The 11609-nt window shown below is 37.2% G+C and overlaps 1 protein-coding gene across 3 annotated transcripts in view; it reads right to left on the bottom strand.

The window, feature by feature from the left end:
• The window catches only part of LOC121400591 (granulocyte colony-stimulating factor receptor-like), a 33425-nt gene extending 22735 nt beyond the window's left edge, over window positions 1-10690 (bottom strand). The window contains exons 1-2 of one of the 3 annotated variants that reach the window (XM_041583973.1): window positions 10578-10690; window positions 137-209 (exon numbers count right to left, since the gene is read on the bottom strand). In XM_041583973.1, the coding sequence (XP_041439907.1) occupies window positions 137-206 (70 nt within the window). In that variant the 5' untranslated portion in view covers window positions 207-209; window positions 10578-10690. Of the gene's footprint in view, window positions 1-136; window positions 210-342; window positions 418-652; window positions 740-10577 lie in introns of those variants that run through there. The other 2 variants (XM_041583972.1, XM_041583974.1) reach the window with 2 other exon arrangements.
• Window positions 10691-11609: the final 919 nt, after the last annotated feature.

Raw genomic sequence — 11609 nt, forward strand, 5'->3', positions numbered from 1 at the left:
TCTCCCAAGCTTGCGGTATGTGTTCCTAAAAGGCATATTCTTGCTGTTCATGGGAGGAAATGATGCAAATATTCAAACCATACCCCATTTATAAAACATTCCATTTTTTTCAACTTTCCATGAATTGATGGCTTACCTCCAGACATGAGTAGAAGCAGTATTTCCATCAGCATAATTCCCCATTTTCTCCACATCTTTTGTCCCATTACCTGCAAATAAGTAATACAAGAACAGTAAGCTCTGCAAAAAAAAAACCATGTGGCTGGATGCGCAGTTACAGACCAAAAAAAGAATCGAGCCAACATAAATTCTGCACAAGTACATATTAATTGATCTTCATACACATTATGGCTTTAAATCCCTAAACGTCCTTGTCTCTCTAGTTGCTGGGCAGATGCACATGTATCTAGAGGTTAAGTTACATATTCCAGTTATTGGCCAAGAGGCTTTATGATCACTCCCTGCCATACTTTAAACATTGTTTCTGATAAGGGGTGGTCCTTTCTCTTTGGCTTCTAGTTGTTTACCCGGCTGGCTCTGTTTCAGGGAGCCTGGCTACACCAAGTTCCAGTAAAGCCTTTGTGCACTAGGGGGACCAGTACTTAATAGCACTTTTGAGGTATTTCTGCCTGGAGGAGGTATGCTGTACTACCTTGACTATATCCGCAGGGGTGACATTCAGCTGTCTCTCAATTACTGGCCTAGCCCTTGAGCAGTTCTGCATGTGCCTCTTTGACTGTAAGTAATCCTGTGGATCTTTTGTCTCTGACAATTAAACTGTTTCTGTTCTGTTTCACTGCAAAAACCTCCTGGCATCATTAATTTCTTATTCTTATGCACAGTAGCCTGTGGGAGTTGTAGTTGCACTACACCACACCTGTCTTTCTTCCACTTAGCGAGGGCCCTGCCTTAAGTGTTAGAGTCAAATATAACCCATGCTCTATAGCTTTAGCTGGACATTAACCCCTTTGTGCTTAAATAGCCCAAAATAGCGTTACAATATATAATTTCATAATAATTTTGCTCACTTATTATCATGACCTTTCTGCTATTGACATATTCTACCTTACAGTACTGAAATGATCTGCATCTCTCTGGAAACAACACTGTCTGGTTTTAGTATACAGCATCAGTTTATACTCCTGTCCTGCGAAAAGGTTTGACGCTTAGTTAACAACTCTCCATGTAATATCATCTTTTGTGAGTACTGAGATATCCATATGAGCTTCATGTTTTGAAGTTTTATAAATATTTGCGCGTTCAATTCAGTACCTGGTACTTGCTGGTAACTAAACTGGAGTAAATCCATGTTGATGGAAAATCATTTTTTTCTTACGTTTAAATGCATGATCAGGTCACAAGCATTCCAGGTAATAGATTCAATACTTGTATTTTATAATGGGTGAAGGGCAGCCATTTCAGTTGTAAATAAACTCCATCAAGTAATGACCTTAACATGTATAGCAAAAGGGGAAATAAATGAGAGAGGGGATATCTTGCAACCATTACAAACTTTGATAATAGGTTAATAGGTTTCATATTCAATTAAATCACTTCCTATTGATAAGAAGATTAAAGCCAAGCAACCATATAGCAGCCAAAGGAGTACTATTAAAAGTACTATTAAAAAAAGAAATAATTAAATAATATATTTAATATTAATGTATACATTTAAAATATATATTTAATATATACATATTAATACTAATATGTGATAGTTAATAGATATTTTTTATCCTAATAATAAGATCAAAGAACCTTATGTCATTTTCATATACATATCTGTAAATGGTGTCCTTTTACATATTTTACCTTGAGCCACTATTAGGGCTCTTAGACATGAGCGTTATTAGCTGTGTTCCGGTTTCATGCGTTCAGCCGCAGGGGAGCGCAGAAGTAGACGCACTGATGGGGCTGTACTCACACAGATGCATGTAAGCACCAAACGCAGGCTGGGACTAGGGATGGGCGAATTTGACCCGTTTCTTTTCGGCAACATTTTTTTTTTTGTCGCACAACGCCATATAAGTATATGGGTGTCATTTTTTCACGGCGAAACAAGGGCGACAAAATTCGCCCATCCCTAGTTGGGACGCAGCATGTTGCATTTTTCCTGCATTCGGTGCTTACATGCATCTGTGTGAGTACAGCCTCATCGAAAAGAATTCAATGCGTCTACTCCTGCGCTCCCCTGCGGCTGAACGCATGAAACCGGAACGCAGGGGCGCGCAGCTAAAAACGCTCGTCTGTAAGAGTCCTTATGTGTTGCTTTGTATGCTTACTCACTAAAAGACACAACCTTCTAATTTATTGGCTGATATAACCTAGCATATATGTGTATACTTGGTTTGTGTTCACCTTTAAATTAACCTTTAATATGAAGTAGAGAGTGAGACAACTTGCAATTGCTTTACAGTTTTATTATTTGTGGTTGTTATTTAGCTTAATATTCAGCAGCTCTTCAGTTTGCAGTTTTGTCAGTCTGGTTGCTAGGGTCCAAATTACCCTAGCAACCATACATTGATTTAAATAAGAGAGGTGCTAAACAGAAAGTTGAGTAGCAGTAACTATAAATGTGCAGCCTTACAGAGAATATATTTTAGATGGGGTCAGTGACCCCCATTTGAAAACTGGAAAGAGTTAGAAAAATATTTCAAATAATTAAAAAACTATAAAAAAAAATAATGAAGACCAATTGAAAAGTTGCTTAGAATTGGCCCTGCTATAACATACTAAAAGTTAACTTAAAGGTGAACCACCCCTTTAATGTTTAAAGGTATATTATAATATTTAAGCCACGTCGGCCTACATTATAGCAACATAGTCCTATCTGGAAACAAAACATTACACATAATAGAACCCTTACCTGTAAATTAATTAAAATAAATAAATTAAGATGAAAATGAAAACTTGAGGCTATCCTTAATTCTACCACAGCCTCAAACACACCCTACTTCCCCCATGACTCAACAGAAGCAGACGGTGTCTTGACGGCAAATACACCATCACTATTAATCAATTTTCCAAGTTAAAGCAAGTCAGTGCAGCCTGCCTTGAGCAAGAGTAGGTGGGTGTGTAAAGTGAGAGGGGTTGAATTAGGCTGATCTGGGTGTGATGCCATTTGGAACTTAGACAAGTGATTTACCCTCCTATAGTGCTAATTATATACACATGCGTTTAGGCTGCATATTTAACATCAACACAGTCAGTAATACAAAGGCAGTTTGATGTCAGTATTGTGCTATGTTTATGGATATACCATTTGTAAAATTTGAGATCAACATCTTCATGTACAGGTATAGGATCCCTTATTGGGAAACCCGATATCCAGAAAGCTCCGAATTACGGAATGACTTTCCCATAGACTCCATTTTATCCAAATAATCCGAATTTTTAAAAATGATTTCCTTTTTCTCTGTAATGATAAAACAATAGCTTGTACTTGATCCCAACTAAGATATAATCAATAGGGATGCACCAGATCGGCCGAACCCCTGAATCTTTTGTGAAAGATTTGAAAACTGAACCAAATCCGAACCCTAATTTGCATATGCAAATTAGGGGTAGGAAGGGGAAAACATTTTTTACTTCCTTGTTTTCTGTCAAAAAGTCACGTGATTTCCCTCCTGTCCCTAATTTGCATATGCAAATTAGGATTCGGTTTGGCCGGGCAGAAGGATTCGGCCGAATCCTGGATTCGTTGCATCCCTAATAATTAATTCTTATTGGAAGCAAAACCAGCCTATTGGGCTTATTTAATGTTTAAATTAATTTCTAGTAGACTTAAGGCATGAAGACCCAAATTACGGAAAGATCAGTTATCCAGAAAACCCCAGGTCCCAAGCGTTCTGGATAACAGGTCCCATACCCGTATTAATTATTTCCTAGAAATATTATTTTCCTACATTGCATCCTTTCTTTTTCCCTTGTAGTCAATTTAAACAGTAATAATTTGGTCATTTTATAGAATTTGTGAAATATACTCCTCTTTCTGCCACCACACTGACGTGTATGGTAGTGGGATCACTCCTAATTATAGATATCCACCCAGTATATATTTTACTCTGTAACTTTATGTAATGGAGGCATGAAATCAAACGAAAATGAGCAGACTCTTCATGTTTGATGTTTTTGACAATAAAAACAAAACAATCGCCTATGCACATTCACGACCTGGCGTTGTCCGGATAACGGATCTTTCTGTAATTTGGATCTTCATACCTTATGTCTACAAGAAAATCATGTGAACATTAAATAACCCCAATTGACTGGTTTTGCTTCTCATAAGGATTAAATATACATTATATGGGAAAGTCTCTGAGCTCTTAGTCACTGCAAATATAAATGTAGTAGTGGATGTTTCTGCCAAGTTTCATGACCTTCCAAAGGTTTTGTTGTTTAAATAAGTATCAGGTACAGTTTATCAACAATTTTTTAACCCCCTAGGAAACTGCTAAACTCATTGAATCATGTTTTAACAAGTGACGAGTAATAAGCCAAAAATGGACCCACATGCCTTTATGATTTTCTTTTAAAAGGATTCTGTCTCACAAAGCTGATTATTATAGTGCTGTGTGCTGTATGCACTTGATGTAGTTTCAGGTCTATCTATCTATCAGGCTGATCTATTTTAAATATGGGATGGCACACTTTGTATTGTATTGGCTCTTTATTCTACAATGATTAGAAGTTTTAAGTATACTCTATAACTTCAGCAACTTGAGCTACTACTCCACAGAACGGCACAAGGTGTATTTTAACACCGGGTTCAGTACTCCATCTTAGTTTTAGTGATTCCCAGACTAAAGTTCTGGGTCCCCCAAGAAAACAAACAAAAAAATTATATTATTATTTTTATTGACTTTGTATTTATTTCTTATTATTACTGTCTTTGTGCCATACACTTTAAGATAACATATTAGCACAATATTTATAATAACAGTCACAGAGGACATATAATAATAATCCTCTAATTGAAGAAGAGTGATGACTCCTAATTAAATTGAGTAACATGGCCCGGTAGAAATTGAGTAACATGGCCTGGTATTTATTTCCTGCTCAGTTGTCGCTGGAGTCCCTACTTCTAATCAGAACATTTACACTGTTTGCTGTCAAAAGAGTATTAGTGATTAAATGGATTGTGATTTATTCATTAGAATCTGATGAAAGAGATTTGACGGATTAATGGTCAGTATCATGTTTCATAATTCCTTAGTTGCCTAAGTATCAGGTATCAAAATGACCTTTTAATAACTGGTTTCAAGTAGTCAGTTGTCATATGTGTAAATCAAGGTTTTATATATATATATATAATCTCAGAGAGAACCGAAACGCGTTGATGTGGGGTAGATTGTAACACTCCAATAAAAAAGTATTCTTCACAACACCCGTGAGTGCTCTTAAATGATCTAATATGATCTAATATATATATATATATATATATATATATATATATATATATATATATATATATATATATATATATATATACACACATACACACACGCTCTTCCTAATGTTTAAATTATGAATTTGGGAACTGATAGAACTCTGTGCAAATGTTGATGCTCTGTTGAGCTGTTGAGGTAAACACCTGTCTCAGCCGCAGAACAGAGCAAAAAGATAGGTGTCTTCCCTGTATGCAGCATTGATTATAGAATTGGTGGCACATGGGTGGGATATAGGCAACCTTTCACTTTTTGGGGCAAATTCACTAAGATTCATAGTTGCGCCAGATTCCGCTTCGCTGCACTTCACCAGGCGTATTTTCGCCAGCGCTACACAAATTCACTACAATCCGAAGTTGCGCTCAGGGGAAGCGTAAGGTTGCAAAGTTGCACTAGCGTTAATTTGCCAAGAAAAGCGAAGTTACGCTAGTGATGCTTAATTTGCATACGGTGCCAAATTGAAGTTACAATGGAGGTATATGTAGCAGCACTACACAAGCCTGGGAAACCTTCAAAACAGCAAATAAAATTTTTATTTTGCCCTACACATGTGCCCACTGTATAGTTAAGGTGCCATGAGTTAGGAAATGTAGGGGGGGGGAGGGATGGTAGTCCCAAAACATTTTTTGATCTTTTTCAGCCTATCACCCATAAAAAAAGAAAAAACGCCAGCGTTTTTTGGGACTTAGAAAAATTTTTAATTTTTTTTGAAGCAATCCCTATCTACTCTATTGCACTTTGCCTGGTCTGAGGTGGTGAAGGAAGTCTGGCGTAAAAGGTAGCGTTCAGAAAAATGCGTGCGTCAGTGAATTTGCGTAGTTACGTCCGTTGCGCAAATTCGCCAGGCGTAAGGGTGCAAAGTAACACTAGCAAAATTACGCCAGTGTCCATTAATGAATCGGCGAATTAACGAAAATGCAATACACTAGCGAATTAACGCTAGCGTTAGGCGCTTCGTCCTTTAGTGAATTTGCCCCTTTGTGTGGAGAGCAAGTGGTTGCAAGGTACTCCTGAAAAAAAAATGTGTGCCTATATTTTACAAAAATGATAGGGGACATTGGTTGAGTAGAGCTACATAGATCAACTATGGGACTATCCCAGCTATCCCTGCTGCTCTGTCATATAGGACACTTAGATTTAATTATTATATACAGGTATGGGACCTGTTATTCAGAATGCTTGGATAACAGATCTTTCCATATTTTAGATCTTCATACCTTAAGTCTACTACAAAATCATGTAAACATTAAATAAACCCAAAAGGATGGTTTTGCTTCCAATAAGGATTAATTATATCTTAGTTTGGATCAAGTAAAAGGTACTGTTTTAGTATGTCAGAGAAAAAGGGAATTGTTTTAAAATTTTGAATTATTTGCATAAAATATGGTCTATGGGAAATGGCCTTTCCGTAAGCTTTCTGGATAATGGGTTTCCGAATAAGCGATGCCTTACCTGTATCTGTTTTTTTTTATTAAAAATGTTATCGTTTTTTCAGGTTTCAAAGATTTAAGTTGGGGAAAAGACGTGGGAGCATGTAAGTAGTAGGTAAGTAGTGGAAGGGGGAAGGGGGAGATTGGGAGAAATCTCTTGTAATCCATGGTAGCTGGGGTCAGTGATATTGGGATGGTGATGACTTCCTTTCAAAAGGGAGCTAGTGCCGCGCAGGCTCACCAAATATAAAATAGTGTTCCTTTTGCTGCACTGCATCTTCAACAATTTGCAGGTGTATTTGGGAACATGTACTGAGGGTGCTTTGTACCACCTGTACAGGATTTTTCTTTCTAAAATGTTCTAAAATACGTCATTGCCGATTCCTATAGTGTTCCATTTAGACAAACTCTTTAGGTTTTGACTGATATGTTTTTTATTTGCTCAGACACTGCTTGTACCTGCTAAACTAGCATAAAACTAGTGGCATAACTACCATATAACATACTACGCAACTGCAAGGTGGATCTACTGTATGTTTTAGTATGTTATAGAATGGCTAATTCTAAGCAACTTTTCAATTGAGCTTTATTTTTTTCTGTATAATAGTTTTTGAATTACAGTGACACCTCAATTTTACAAGCCCCTGATTTTAAGTTTCCCCTCATTTTTCACCATTTTTTTGTGGTCCCACCACAATTTCCCTGCTTTAACATTTTCCCAGATTTTACATAATTTTTTACTGGTCACCTGAAAACAGCAAAATAGGGAGTTTCTCTGTATTTGCCTTCTGTTTCGGACTCTTTCCAGGTTTCAAATAGAGTTCATTGACCCCAAAATCTAAAAAACAAATGCTTTGCAAGGCTACAAATGGGGAGGCCCATTTATCAAAGGTCGAATTTCAAATTCATGTGAATTTTTTTTATTTCGAATATACTCACAATTCGACTGGGAGGTTATTAAGAAAAAATTCGAATTGTATTTGATTCGTATGAATTGAGTTTTTCTCTGAAAAAAAATGTCAGGAAGGCTATTAACATCTCCAAATGGCTCAACGGATCTCTGCCATTGACTTGTACATGAACTCGGCAGGCTTTAGGTGGCGAATATTTGAATTAGGACTGTTTCCATGATCGAGCTGTGATAAATCTCACATTCAAATTTACATTTGAATTGGGGGGATTAAATAAGAATGTGTGAATTTTGACACTGGAAAATTTGAATTCAACTTTATTATTGGCGCCTTGATAACTCTGCCCCCTAATGTTATTGCTGCTAATTTATTTTTATTATTCATCTTTCTATTCAGACCCTCTCCAATTCATATTCTAGCCTCTTATTCAAATCAATCCATTGTTGCTAGGGTAATTTGGACCCTAGCAACCAGATCAATGCTGAAATTCCAAACTGGAGAGCTGCTGAATAAAAAGCTAAATAACTCAAAAACCACAAATAATGAAAAACAATTGCAAATTGTCTCGGAATATTACTTTCTACATCATACTAAAAGTTAATTCAAAGGTGAACAACCGCTTTAAGAACATTGTGCCCACATTATGGAAAGACCTCTTATTCATAAGAACCCAGGCCCCAAGCATTCTGAATAAAAGAATACATTTCAGGATACCTACTGTATAAAATTGTGAAGCAGAACTAAACTGCTTGCAAAACAAGTCAGACATGTGTATCCTGCCCAACCTGATAGCAATGCGAACAAATACCAATATTGTAATAAAATAAATGAATCATCAGCCTCACAGGCTGAGCACACAGGTCTGTGCAAGTAGCAGAAATATGTATGTCATGACGTTAAATGAATGCAGCACTTTGCCTTGGGGTACATGGAGCATTAAAGCTATAACGTTAAACCATTTGAGAGCTGTAGTGGGTAAATGTACTAAATCTATTCAATAAAGCATACAGCTTTTATAACTTCCCTGAATGTTAAAGCATTCAGAATATGAGTGAACAATAGATCCCAGATTTTACTATCATTTGTACTGGAAAATCAAAGGTAAACATTCTCTATATAAGTTAAAAAGAAAGTAAGAATTCTATTAAAGTTAATATCTTGTTGCTGTCTCATTGGCAGCACTGAAACTTCAAAAACAGAAACTCAATGGTTAAAATATCTTAGCATGATGAACTGATATCTTCATATATCTGGAATTAAAGGTAAATGTTCTTCCTCCTACACAACACAGCTTAATGCTTCTGCCTTGCCTTGCCTTGTCGACTGTAAATCATTCAGTTTCTTAATTAACTGCACCAGTTAATTAAGTAAGTAGTAAGTTTACTATAAAATCATGTAAACAGTAAATATGCCCCATAGGCTTGTTTTGCTTCCAATAAGGGGGCAAATACACTAACCTCCGAAAATTTGCCAGCGACAGCTTTGCTCACAGCGCAACACTTTGCCAGGCTTAGATTCGCCAGCACAACGCTAATTCACTAAAATCCAAAGTTGCATCCAGGGCGCCGAACGCTGGAGAAGTTGTGCTAGCGTTACTGCGCCAAGCAAATCGAAGTTGCGCTAGCGCTGCCTAATTTGCATACGGCAGAAAGTTCAATGGACGTATATGTAGCAGCAAATACATTACATTACACAAGCCCAGGGAAGCTTAATAAAATAAAATAGAGTTGTTATATTGCCCTACACATGAGCCCAGTGTATAGTTTATGTGCCATATGTTAGGAAATGTAGGGGGAAGCCGGTTACCCCCCAAAAAATGTATGCTCTTTTGCAGCCAATCTCCCTGAAAAAGGAAAAGACGCTAGCGTTTTTTGGGAAACATTTTCAACTATTTTTTGAGGAACTCCTATCTACTCTATTGCACTTCGCCTGGCCTGGGGTGGTGAAGGCAAGTCTGGCGCAAGAGGTAACGTTCAGTAAAATCCGCATTTTAGTGAATTTGCTTAGTTAAGTCCATTCACCTGGCGTTAGGGAGCGAAGTACCGCTACAATCTCCTTCACTAGTGAAGTTACGCTAGCGACAGCGCCAGCATTAGTGACTTCACCCTTTAGTAAATTTGCCCCAAGGATTGATGATATCATAGTTTGGATCAAGTACAATGTACCTTTAATATATAATATATAGATATATAGATATATAGATATATATATATATATATATATATATATATATATATATATACACACTATTGGAATACCGGCACTCACGAAAAAATGTGGAATCCTTAAACTTAAACGTGTATCATCCTCAAGAAGGAGCACTCACAGGTCTTACAACTCATCAAAAAAATTGAATATAGTGTGGGCAGAGAAACTAACATTTCGGCTGGAACACCACTTTGAAAAAGGCTGGTGTTCCAGTTAGTTTCTGTGCCCACTATATACTGTATATATATATATATATATATATATATATATATATATATATATATATATATATATATATATATATATTACACCATTATGTATTAATTCATCTGCAGAATTAATTGCACACAATGAAAGATAACAAACTTAAATAATACAATAACTACATTAGCCAAATGTAACTAAATAACTAAATATATTTACTAGTATAGTATGTAAATTAAGGATAAAAGTCCCATCCTGCACAGACTTAAAAGAGTTCAGAAGTAGGTAATATCAATATTTACTCTGTTAAAATAAAATGCTGATGATATTTTCCCCGCTTGATGCCAAAGGGGGAATTGCTTGCAGGTAGTTCTCACCTTGCTTCTGTCGGTTAGCCGCTGGTTCCTGCACTCTGCTCAGGGTTGTTTGCCAGCTGCAGTTCCCAGCATAATGATGCCGTTACCATCTCTCCAACCCACTGGAAATTGCAAAACACTTCCCTGAACATTGAACAGGCATGAGAGCTGGAGGAGGGGAGAAGTGACACTAGAATTGCCACAAAGGGGACACCCCTTCCACTTGTAAGAAAAAAAGTCTTTTTACTATCACTGGTGTAAAAGTTTATTTTGACAGTGTTAATATTCAACAGAATTAGATTTAAACAGCAAGGGTTTGCACAGATTAATAAACCATCCCTAATACAATAGTTTATTGTAAAAGCACTAGAAAAAAACTATATGCCTCATGCAACGTTTAGCATCAATATTATAGCATATTAAGTGCCATACAATACAGTGCTAAGTGAAGAAAGATATCAGGGTTTTTTTCATCTTCCAGGGTGACACTACAAGAGCTCTATGGGGTAAAAGGTTGAATCATTTAGTCCTAACTTACTGAGCGCATACCCCAAGGCAATTCTACTCATGGCAGTGCTAGATCAAAAATCCGGCACCTGGTACAGAGAGCTGGGTCAGAAGGTGCATCAGATGTGATCCCTTGTCCTTAGAGCCTGTCTTAGGAAAGCAGTAGGGACAGTGTCCTATTGCAGGTTGCACCTCCTGACTTACCAACTTGCGAGTTAGAATGACACACAAGTTAGGGGGCAGGAGGGGGGTACACCTACGTGCCCCCAACTGATTGGCCCTTCTGGATACAGTGCATGAAGGGGCAAATTTACTTAGTTTCAAAGTTGCACCAGAGACGGCTTCACAACACTTCGCTAGGCGTAGATTCGACAGGGCAGCGCAAATTCACGAAGATCCGAAGTTGCGAACAGGTTACCGAACGGTTGCGATATCGATAATACGATAAGCAGTCCGAAGTTACGATAGCGATGCCTAATTACCGTAGCATTCAGCGTGCAGTTAAAGTTGAATGGACGTATATGCTGCAGCAACTACATTACACTA

This window comes from Xenopus laevis, chromosome 2S (assembly GCF_017654675.1).
Source record: "Xenopus laevis strain J_2021 chromosome 2S, Xenopus_laevis_v10.1, whole genome shotgun sequence".
NCBI classification, from domain to species: Eukaryota; Metazoa; Chordata; class Amphibia; order Anura; family Pipidae; genus Xenopus; species Xenopus laevis.